Here is a 12,752-nt window from a genome sequence, read left to right as displayed (position 1 = left end):
GTCATTATTCTGAATCAGGTCACTACAAACAGATAACTAGTGTTTAAAAATACGGTTTTCTGTTATGTTACTAAATTAATTATATCATTTCTAAAATTAGGCTAATAATACTAAGTAAACAGGAACTTTGATACCCTAAGAACCTCTGCTCGTTCTATGCTTATCTCTATAATAAGAACTAAATCTTCCTGTCTGAAACATACTCCTCTTAGAAGAGACATAACTTGGAATCTCTCCATGTATCTTATACCTGGGCTAATGTGGCAATCTGTGGCTGGGCTTGAACTGTCATTTGTTGGTTTTCAGCTTCTGTTACAGCCGCATCTCCACTCTGCTGGTTCTCTGCTCCAGATTCCATGGTCATTTAGTTACCTACAATAACATGGAAGAGTGTTACAAGCACTACAGTGCTTTGTGCTTTTGTGACTTTAAAGGCAAATTTCAGGTTATGAATAGGTATATGTACTGGTTACATTAGCAAATGCACTCAAATCTAGTTAAAAAAAAATAGTAACCTAGCTGAAATACTGTCAAACTCATCCAAATCTGCTGAGCTGTGTAAGTTCTAGTTCCTTCAAAAAGGAAAAAAAACAACCACCTGTCTTTTCACTTGTCACTTCTTCCTAACGGGACAGTATTCCATCTAGAAAGAAGAAGGGATTCCTCCCTTCCATGAATCTCCTCTATGAACAAGGGGAGGAGCGTACCAGTAAAACTGTAGTTTTTTCAAACTGTACTAATTAGGTATGGAAAGAAGGTAGAGAGTAGAAGTGAGCTGATGACAGGGTCTATGAGATTTATCGGCTTCATGGTACCTCCTATGAGGGTATTCCCTCCTATTATAGGGAAGAAGCAGAAAATTATATGCTACTTCCACAGGAAATGTTGGGACAAAATCAGCCCAACTTGTGGGGTATTGAGATAGAAAGGTGGGATAAACATCCACAGAGCCAAATTAGAGGCCGCAGACACTGCAAGTATTAGTGTTCTGACTCCTCACCCTACGTATAGTGTGCCACACTACACATGTACACATACAGGAAACAAAACTGAGTAAGTTAATGAAGGCTGCTCTTTTTTACTTTGGGACCCTACTTTGCTGGTATATTTGCTGGGTAATCTGGCACTGACTGGCAGCATAGGTAAGCAGAGAACAATCCCTAGCAGCAGCTACATGCTGAGGAAAGATTTGTGACAACAGAAATAAATTTCTGGTAATAATTGTGTCTAAAGGATTCACAATCAAAGAGATTACTTCTTACTTGTGTACCACTGTTATCATTTAGTGCCTGGCATATTACCTGTCAAAAATGAATTTACTAAAAATAATGACTACCTACTGTGATTCCATAAATAACACAAAAGCCCCAATGCTTTTCCAGAATTTATTATATTTATTTTATAACTCTGAAATTGATAGATCATCAGAACTGTGACTGATCCTTATGTGATTATGACATGCCATCGTAATGTATAATATACGAATACATTTTGCCATCATTCAGAGCTCTAGAAAAAGTCTTACAAGTGACAGTTAAAAAAAAGGAAGTAAAAATATCTCTGTGGAAATGAGTATAAATAATATAGAAATATAGAATCCACAAAGGAGATTACAAATGAAAAGATCAACAGACTTAACTGCATAGTTATTTAAAACATTCATATGACAAAAGACACTAAGACAAGTGCATAGGGAGAAAACATCTGCATATATAATTGACACAGTAACATCTAGAATACAGAGAAACTACTAGTCAACAAGAAACTCCTTCATTATTGACTAGTTCACAAAAATACATGCTCAAGAATATTCACTGTAGTGTTTTTTGTAACACTGAAAAACTGGAAACAAGTATCCATTATCAGAAGGACCATTAAAGAAATTACAACAATGAAAAAGGAGTCTGTACTAGAACGACAGATAAAGCTTTCCAAGGCTGAGTGGAAGCGCAAGTCACAGAACACACCGTAAAGGAGAATTCCACTTATGTAAAAAAACAAGTCACACTGTTGTAAAACACGCCGTATGTAGGCATCGAACAAGTATGGGAAGTTACATACTAAACTGTAAGCGGCAGCTCTGGACAGAGGAAGATGTGGTGGAACTGGACAGGATGACGACTTTCACCTTGTACTTTTTACATAGTTTAGCATTTTGTTTTCTTCCCATCAGCATCACTTCAGAATTACTTGTACAATTTAAAAGATTTTAATTCCAGAAGTCATGAACAACATTTTGAAAACTATGAACCAAAAAACCGTATTTCAATCATGATTTTGAGATACCTGTTGAAAAAAAATTTTTAATCTCAGATATTTTTATATGAATTTACTATTTTTATTAAATCTTGCCTCAATTGCTTACCCCATATTTCTAAACAGCAGAAATACTATTCTTAAAAATTATCAAGTAACCTTATGATCACTTGTGATAACTGAGTTATATACTTACAGTCTGTGCTCTTTTAAACTAAAAAATTTAAGAAAGACATTAACAACAAGGCAACATCAACAACAAAATGGTTTTTGTACCCTAAATGTTGTCCATACTTTTGGTCAGCAAGAAAATAGCATGTGAAAACCACCTAATCGCAATAACATGCAAGTGAATCCATTTGAGGACAAGACTGAACTGAGTCAAGCTAAGTATGGGCAGAAATCCATAAGCTTTTCTCCGTCTTCTCCCCCATGTCATCATTTTAATGCGAATAAAGATAAATATAACTTTATCATCATACCTCCTTTGTAGACAGAGTATATACCAACCATTTTTAAAAAACTTTATTCCAGGCCACATTTTTTTTTTAAACCTGTGCTGTCATCTATATAGTTTCAATCCCCCATTTGATTAAAAGCAATCTAAGGTACAGATCATGTATCTTTTTTCCCTCCACTATACAACATCAGGACTACTTAATTTTTTTCTGACATTTGAGGTATAGAACATCTTTATAACTTTTTGTTGCAGAAAAGAAAATATAATAAACAAAACCACTAGTTAACATCAATGATTATAGCTACAAGGACACATTCAAAATAAGAATGGGACTTTCATCCTTCTTCCCTCCCCAACTAGGTAATATTCTTAAAAAAAAAACAAAAGTGTAATATTTTCAACAGGTAGGATTCTCTCATCTAAACGGCCACTGTTTTATTTTCATTTCTTTCATCCAGAAAGACTACCAATCTTTTTCAGATATGGGGACAGCCTTCTTAATGTTTATAACTCTTAGCTTAAGTAGGTATCAACATCAAGCAACAGCACAAATACTGTCTTTCATCAGAAAATTCTCAACGTGCTCTTCTCAAAGTGTAGGTGAGAATTGTTTAAGTAATAACAATTTGTTTCGGATTAGAAACTCACTGACTGAACTGAATCAGACACTATTTTACCATCAAGGTACTGAAATAGCAGTCTCTCAACTAGACTACACTAACACTTGAAGTTGGTGCCTTCTTTCTGGACTCTGAAAACTTTTGCTCTTTTTTGTTTGTATCTTCAGGTGGAGAGAGAAGAGATGTTACAGTATCATATGTACAATCTTCAATTTTGCTAACATCCCAGGAGCAGTCTAGCCAGAAGTGCAGTATGCAGACACAGGATCAATGACTACAGCCAATATGTGGGTGTCCAAAGTCGTTTGAAGAAAGGAGATTCTTAATTCATTACACAAATGAATGCTTTTCAGGAATACAAAAATTAAGAACGACTGAATACTGCTATGAAATAAGTAAAAGATTAGGTACATATAAGCTCAGAGAGAATGTTGTATAAATACTGGGCCTGGAACATCAGTAACAGAATGGATCTCAGATATCACTGAAAATGTAGTATCAGCTTGACAGTCTGGGGGGTTCTTCTTCCAATACTTTCACAATTATAAAACTCTGGGTTACTGATATTTAAAATTTGGAGATTTTCCTGATTTTTCCCTAAAAATTAATATAATCCTTTGGAAACCCTAAGTTTATAACAAATTTCAAAACAGTATCATGCCTAAAAGAATCAAAAATATTTAAGCCAATTCACAAGGATACATACCATTTTGCTATAATGTCTTCTAGAGTTCTGCCTCTCATTATGAAAAATAAAAAGTGAAGTGATTCTTTGCATTATTCACCCAATGTTCAGAGAAATAAACAATGCGGCTGTGAGTAGTGGGGAAAGGGAGCCTAACACTTGGTGGGAAGCTGGATCTGTCACCAAGCAGTCACTGGAAAAATTAAACTTTTTGATTTTCAGTTTCCTCATCTATGAAAACAAGGAAGATGAATTAAAAAGAGTTCTTTCAATTTTAAATGCTCTGACCCTGAGAAATGACACAAGATACATGTACACACACGTAATCATGCGGGCCACTTAATATAAATGAAGTATTTCCTTTTACTATATAATAATATTTACACAGTAAAAGAAGACAGATTCACTAGGAATAGGTCACCTAGCCTGCCTCTTGATCTTGGATTAGTACAGAGCTATTACCACTTACTGATTTATAAAATCATGAGAATGCAATACAACTTGAGATAATTAGCAGTACTTAAAAAAAAAAAAAAAAAATGCTACAAGACCAGACTACTAGTCAACAAAGATTCTCTTTCAATGTTGGACAGCGTCTCTTTTATCATTACATTGCTCTGGTCACATTTATTGTTAGTTATCAACTAAATAGTTATTAAATAGTTTTATAGTCCCCTTTCTTAATTCTCAAAGAGGATAAAGAAGTTTTTCCTTTCCATCTTAGAAAGCTTCAAGAAATTTATCTAAGATGGTATCGCTTTGTACCCTTTACATGGTAAAGACAGTAGATACTGAAAACTTCACAATGTAGTTTAGAAAAACATCCCAGTAAAGCGTCAAATGAGTGCTTCCATGACATTTAAAGGAAAAGAAAATGTTCTGCAATAGTCAAGAGAGTGGGGGAACTCCAAAGCAGCACTGAGGACGGACACAGAATTCAAAAATGTGGGGAAGGAGGGTAACTCTTCTGGTAAGAAAAATGGTATGAGCCAAGGCTGACATTAGAGTATGCTTTTAGAGAAATGAGTGAATCAGTGGCTGGGGTCAGATTCTGTACAGAAGCAAGGAGAGAAGACAAATGATAACAGAATAGTCACTCTAAAGCTATCAGCAATCACCTACTAGGACAAAATGAGAATTGAGAATGATGTCTCTTTAAAGTTACTGGGTTTAGAATTTCTATATTGCAGTGAATTTCACTTCTACTCTATATAGCAATATATCCTGAGAGAATTCACCACAAGTAACTAAATAAAACCAACAACATCTCCAATTTTCACAACTTACATTATATACGTTATACTTTTATTAGGATATCAGACCTGAACACTTACATGCCAGGCACTGTCAAATCACTCGGGAAAAAGAAATACACAAATTTTTAAAAACACTTTCCTTTTGTGGAACTTACATTCTAGTGTGTGGGAGCAGGGAGAGAAGGTAAGTAAAATGTATAATAAATCAGATGGTGAGAGGTAGTGTATAAAAAATAAAGCTGAGAAGGATGTTGCGGGGATTTCCAAGATTCTAAAAGCTGACCAGTGAAAACGTCATTAATAAAGCAGCATTTAATTCACTCAGATTAGCTAGACCCAGTATATCATGTATACATTAGTGGTAATTTTTTAAATCAAATTGTCTGAACTTGTCAGGAATTACCTTTTAAACAACTGTCACAGGAATCAATATTATGGGAATTACCTGAAACTGAAATTTGGTAATAAATGAGTTTTAATGAAAATAAATAAATTAATTAATTCACGTACTTAGCACCTCTACAGAACTATACTGAATCAGGGACAGATTTCTGGCAGCACTATGTTCATATCTATGTGCCTCTGTCAATTTAAGCAAAGCTCAGCAAACAAGAAAGCAAGTTCATATTGTCACTTTTGCTGAAAAGTCATTACAAAAGGAATGAATGCTGCAGATTTTACCTTGTTCTGCTTCCCAAAATATTTTGACCTTCAAGAAGTGCCCCAGTCCTTGCAATCCTAAACATTCTATTCAGGTTCAACTTTATAAAAAATAAACCCATCTCCTCCACAATCTAGTTTACTTTTTAATTCCTTAAATCTATGACCAATTTAATCCAGGATTTTGATTTATGAATAACGCGGCCATAACTAATGGAACATAAGATTACATGCTGTAATTTTTTTTAAATGCAAATGACCTTAATTATAAATGAGAAAAAAACCTCACCCTTACCCTAGCAAGTGGCTGATGCCTCCTAAACTCAAAGCCCAGGGATTTAAGGAAAGCACAACCCTAAAGTCTCCAGGGTAACCTCCTTGATGTGTAAAAGGTACATTTGGGCACATGATTTTAAAACTATATGATTATTTTGGGGCGCCTGGGTGGTTCAGTAGGTTGAGCGTCCCACTTCAGCTCAGGTCATGATCTTGTGGTTTGTGAGTTCCAGCCCCGCTTTGGGCTCTGTGCTAACAGCTTGGAGCCTGGAGCCCGCTTCAGATTCTGTGTCTCCTTCTCTCTCTGCCCCTCCCAAGCTCATGCTCTCTCTCTCAATAATAAATGAACTAAAAAAAAAAAAACAAAACCCAAAAAACTATATGATTATTTTGTTGTCATAGTCAAATATATTACTAGAAATATTTTGCAGAAGTATAAGTAGAAACATCTATGGACGATACTGAATACTCTCTACATGTTTTGTAGCTCTTATTTCGTTTTTAGGATATTATGACTATTTAAAAGCATTCTAACACATTCTTAACAACTCCAGCATGTCTTGATTAATTCTCTAAAGTGTTATGATTAATTCACTAAAGAAAGTAATGAAATGTTCAGGTGCTACACAAGACTTCGGCTTTCCAACAGTCAAGAACTATGCTGTTCTGCCGTTTTTTCTTCTATTTTTTTTCCCCGTACATTTTTTGGGGATTGTTAACTTTGAAGTACTTGTCATGTCACTCTTTAATATGTTCAATCTAGTGGAATGGAGATGTATGCAATCAATACTGGAAATTTAGCAATGCTTCAGGTTTCTGATGCTAGTAGTAAATGGTCGTTTGGTATTAAAAAAATAGCGTATCTTCACTACAACCAGAGAGGAAAACAGCATATTCAAATGCTGTATGTGTATACATAATGCACGTAGGTACGTATATACGTACCTACACACATATACCCCCCTCCAACAGTTATCAACTTCAACTGTAAAATTTTATTAGAATAATCACACCCTAACAAAATGAAATTATACATTTTTTGAAAAAGAGTATGAATGGGAAATGTGACAGACTAAAATAAATTGGTGTCTTTATCAAGTTAAGTAAATTCTAACACAGTTTTCAGAAACAGTTTGCTCTGTGCTCCTACCAAGGTCTTCCTTAATTGGGAGAATAAATCTGCCTCTAGTCCAGATATTAGAGGAAGGCAAGAAGTTGTACCTGAAGTTAATTCTGTATGATTTGAACTCAATGAATTTTAAACATTTTTAATACAAAAATAAAAGCCTAAAGATTGCTTATATATTTTTATAAATTCTTTTTATCAGTAGTAAATATCAGTATAACCCAACCACCACTACCAAAAAACGAAGGCAGCATACAGCAAAGGGAAATCTTTCCAATTTTATTTAATAAAATTAACTCCTTATTTGTTTATTGGACTCAACTCAGAGAAACTGCTTTAAGTTAAATATTTAATTATTTATTGCAGTTTTATAATTACCACAGTATTTGGATGCTATTTTTAAAGTCATTTTTAAATGTGTAGCATGTGCTACAAGAAAGACACTATTCTCAAAGTACTTACCACGGTGAATTAGAAAAATGTTACATGATTTATAGAAATGCACTGCACAATGACAGCCTTCCTAGGACTAATTCTATAGTACCTTTCAACAGAAAAGCTTTAGTGTTTTCTCAAACCAAAGTCATTATTTTTTAAGTATTGGCAAAATGTATTTGCCTCGCTTGCCTTCAAGTAAGACTACTTACGGCTCTCAAACAAGCCTTCATGTATCTGGTCACCAAGAGACAAACAGTGTTGCTTAGCAAGGAAGCAACCATGACTGTGCATTATTTTAGATAACATTTTATCCCATTACTTCCCATTCTCCTTTCTTTCCCATGCAATACTATGTTTACAGCTTTTTACACCTAAGCATTTCAAAGAAGTGAGCCTATATAAACTTCTACATATGAAGTTCCACTAAATGGATTTTTTGGAGCTGAATTTTTTTTAAAGGACTTAAGGATAAAAGGATTACACACCTCCTACATGCAGTTACTTTTAGAAAAGCAATTTCTGTGTTGACTAAAGAGTGAAACTCTTAACATTTTAAGTTGATTCATAAACTAGCTCAATGCTAAAACTGTAAGGACCCACAAAAGTTATGCTCTGAAGTTAAATATTTAAAGCCTACTACTTCATTTACTCAATAAAACCTGAGAGACTATGTGAAAATCACTACATTCAAATGGAAAATGAATATCCAAGTGTGTTTATAAAGTTAAACATTTATTATTTTGACCGCTCTGTTTTGACCTAAATTTTGAAATGCTATTCTTGGTGAATTATTTACAAATTAGACATGGAAGAGTGAAAATTCACTTTTCCTGAAGTGAGACGGCACATGTTACAGGAGAAGTCATAAGACAGGAATCCTGCTTTTAGTTCTGACTTCACAGATGGAGAACTAGACATGTTGAGAGATTTGCAAGGAATCTGCAAGACTGTGCAGGGCTATACCACACAGCCTCCAATATTAGAAAATGTGAAGAATTCTTTGTATATTTGGCAATGGAACTGCATGAACAATTAAGCCACGTGCTAAGCATTTTTATTATGTTTTGCTCACTAGAAAAAGCCTGGCACCTAAGGGACCAAGGACACACTGGACTACACTGAAAAATTAGCCATGGTTGGGGTGCCTGGGTGGCTCAGTCATTTGGGTGGCCGATTGCGGCTTTGTGATTTCGAGCCTCACATCGGGCTCTCTGCTGTCAGCACAGAGCCTGCTTCAGATCCTCTGTCCACCCCCGCCGGCTCACGTGCTCATGCTCTCTCTCTCAAAAACTTAAAAAAATAAAAATAAACATTAGCCATGGTTAAGCTACAAAGCTGATAAATTACAAACAGACAACAGCAAAGTTTTACTTAAAGATTCACTTCAATTTTATGTATCTTTATTTTTACTCCTAAAAGAATCAACATGAAGTCCAATCTTTCAGGTAGATGTATTATTTTAAGTTTATTTATTTATTTTGAGAGACACAGCATGAGTGAAGGAACAGGAGAGAGGGAGAAAGAGAGAGAGAGGGAGGGAGGGAGGGAGGGAGGGAGAGAGAGAGAGAGAATATCCCAAGCAGGGCTCGAGGGGCTTGAACTCATGAACCGCAAGATCATGACCTAAGCCAAAACCAAGAGTCAGACGCTCAACCGACTGAGCCACCCAGGAGCCCCTTTTTATAAAGCTTACTTATTTTATTTTACTTATTTATTTTTTACTGACCTGGTAGTGATTTCTGGTAAGGTCGTCTTGATTTATACAATCTTATGCCATTTCTCAAGTCTCAGAGGCAAAAAGTATCAGTAAGGCATCAGAGGTTAATGAAAACTCAAAGTGGAAAAACTTCTTTTTAAGCTATGGGAAAATGAGCATAATTTCCTTGGCTTTAAAAAAACAAATCTTTAACTTCAGTAAATTTTAATTATCTAAAGCATGTATGTCTGCTTCCTTTAATCTGTGCAACTCTACAGGAACTGTTTTTAATCCTGCCTTTCAAAGCTGTGACCATCCCAAGAGGGAATCATTCATTAAACAAATACGTTTTCTGTGCCTATTACATAAGAAGTGTTCCATCAAAAACTATGGGGACTACAGTTTAAAACGGACAAGAAACTCTCTCTCAAAGAGCTTACAAGCTAGTAACAGATAAAATATGTGTTATATACAAAAGGGCTAGGCAATTATAAACTAATCATTATGACCAGTTTGCCTATAAATTCCCTCCAAAAAATATTTAATAACAATGATTTAAAACCATACACTTCCAGTTTGAAATGACAGAAATACAACAAATTATGGAAAAAAACAAATCATGTCTTTCTACTGATGTAGATCTAATTAGTAAGATAACAGTATATTTTTTTAATACCTTGGCTAGAATATTTCCTCCAAGTGAACTTTTATATACCTATTTATACAACTACTATATAGTACTATTATTTAGAAACAAAAATTCTAGACCATTAATAAAGCTAGAAACGTGAAAACTTTCATCACAAAAAGACAATGCTACAAAAAAGTGATGAAGCCTATGCTTTACTGTTATTTCTTGCTCAGAGAAGAGGCTCTTCCAGCAAATAAATCATTTAAGTTCTCCAGAGCTCAGTTTAGTCATCTGCAAAAAATGAAGGAGTTACTCCCTCCCTTAACGGTAAAAGTTTGTTAAGCGTGAATTCCCCCAATATGGTGGAGTATTATGAGTAATACACTATACTCATACAAGCATCATAATAAATTCTTCATAAGAAATAATTCTCAAATAAAGTGCTTCAAATGAAAATGTTTCATTCAAAGTTGTTATTTCTTGATTTATGCCTCATTCTACTTCCATGTCTTCATTTTGGTTGTCCTTACCACTGCCTAGAACACATTGCCTTTCAATGCTACCTATCCAAGTTCTTCAGTATTCAGTTTAAATTCTGTCTTTCTCATAAAACTTTTCCTCACCAAACTCTTTCTCTTCTAAACTGTATAGCCCTTCAAGACAGTAGTGAAAAATTGATATTCCGTCATGTATAAATCCTTCTTTCTTACATGATTTTTGTCATCTCTACTATACTGTAGGTTCCTGAAGGTTCTCCAGCTTTACTGTTTACAGCAACTAGCATGACGCTTCATTTAACATCTACAAAAATACTTAACTGAATAAATCTTCTTATGATTATTTCACTCACTTTAAAGTCAATGGTCAATAAATGTTCACTGAATAAATGACTAGGCTGATAAACGACAGTAAGTAAAACCAAAGCATCATTATTATTCGTCACAGCAAACAAAGCTGCTACTGATAACTTTTAAAGAAATGATACCCCTTTAAGAATACAAATAGTTCGGAATAAGCAATAATTTTCACTTCAGTGATATTTCTGAGTCTCCTATTGCCAACCATCTACACAAATAGGGATAATGACCCTCAGAAATAATGGTTATTCAGCTTTGGCTGAATTACAAACATTTTTAGTTACATTTATATGGTCATAAAATCATAACCAGAAACTCACACAGATAACCAGCTCATTAGATATACTCTTAAAGTTGAAGAAAGCAATCTCAGTTTCAGAGAAGATTCACTAACCTTTCGGAAAGAAATTTCCTATTACCTTTGGTGTAAGTCAACTTTCAGACCTACCCTCTACTCCTACACCAACATCATTATCAATTTTAACTTCCTACTGAATTCTCTCTTCTACAACAAAAGGTCAGTCTTTACTTCTCTCCTTGAGGCAGGAAACTCACCAATGATCCCTCAGACCTTTTACTCTCCCAATCTTGCTCTTTGTTAGATTATTCAGAGATCCTAGATTAATCCAACAGCAGAAAGAAAACTGATAAATGCTTTTCATCTTTGTTCAGACAGCCCATCACATTCGTGGTAAACTCCTTTTTTACTTTTACCCCAGCATAAGAAAAAGCAACTCAGACATTTAAAAGTTTATCAAGAAGTACTACTTTTTTTTAAATTGAAATTCATGAGCTAGCCCCAAGAACTGATTAAATATATATTGAAGGTCATTTTTCATCACTGGAGATGTAAAATACTGTCTTCTACTTATCTATAGGAATACATACCAGAATATGAATGACTAACCTTTTTCCCCCTCTTCTTTCTGATAAACTAGAAAACAGGTGAGTAAAACTCTAGGTAAAATATAACATAACTTATCTTTATGAGGCCACATCTGGCAGAGCTAAGAATGCAAAACAAAACAAAGAGGAGTATGTATACCTTAAGGGGGAGAAGCATTCTGAATGTGAAGAAAATCCAATGGCTACTCTTTATCCAAGTTACAAACATGTCTCAAAACCTACATTTACAGATATTATGGTATAGAATAAGATTGAAACCATCTTTTCTTCTTACGGATTCAGAAAGGTGACCAGGGTTCACCTCTTAAACCATGACTGAGTTAGCACGTAAAACTGGCAGCGGAAAACAGTCATTTTCACATTATCAGTTTGTCCATTTAGTTCATGATCTTTACTTCTATCACAAAAGGCAATTTACTGATTTCAGCATACTGTGAGAAATCATTTAATTCCCTGTTGCCCACAGATGTGTTCCAGAAGGAAAATTTTCTGCCTTTGCAGATTTCACTAATCTACCTCCAACTTCCCAAACCTGTAAAGATTAGTGCTTTTACTAACTGAGCAGGTAAAAACAGAAGATATTAGTATTTAACATGAAATACTAGTAAATCCTCAAAATAATAGTAGGGCAATATTCTTACACTAAGAACTTCAGCTCAAGTAACTGGCAATGTGAGCATACAAAAAATGAGATACACCACAACAGCTTCATTTAATGACTTGTTTTTTTGAAAGATAAGGGCCTTAAGTGTGTCCCTGCTGCAGGATTATTAGTTATCATTTTCTTTCTAAGTTTAATCAACTTAAAATACTTACAGCATGTGTATTTTAAAGATAAATACACTAACATCATGTAAAACGTACCAAATAGTTAAATGCTACCTA

General features: G+C 34.6%; 1 protein-coding gene across 5 annotated transcripts in view; it reads right to left on the bottom strand.

Moving 5' to 3' along the window:
* CREB1 (cAMP responsive element binding protein 1) overlaps positions 1 to 12,752 on the bottom strand; it is a 60,720-nt gene that overhangs the window by 43,103 nt on the left and 4,865 nt on the right. For 4 of the 5 annotated variants that reach the window (XM_023259643.2, XM_023259641.2, XM_023259644.2 and 1 more), the window contains exon 2: positions 251 to 372. In XM_023259643.2, coding sequence (XP_023115411.1) covers positions 251 to 364 — 114 coding nt within the window. In that variant the 5' untranslated portion in view covers positions 365 to 372. Of the gene's footprint in view, positions 1 to 250; positions 373 to 2,061; positions 2,287 to 12,752 lie in introns of all 5 variants that reach the window. The other variant, XM_023259642.2, reaches the window with a different exon arrangement.

The sequence above is a fragment of the Felis catus genome, chromosome C1, assembly GCF_018350175.1.
Source record: "Felis catus isolate Fca126 chromosome C1, F.catus_Fca126_mat1.0, whole genome shotgun sequence".
In the NCBI taxonomy this organism is placed as follows: domain Eukaryota; kingdom Metazoa; phylum Chordata; class Mammalia; order Carnivora; family Felidae; genus Felis; species Felis catus.
Note: the sequence above shows the minus strand (reverse complement) of the source record. Positions and strands in the feature narration are given on the sequence as shown.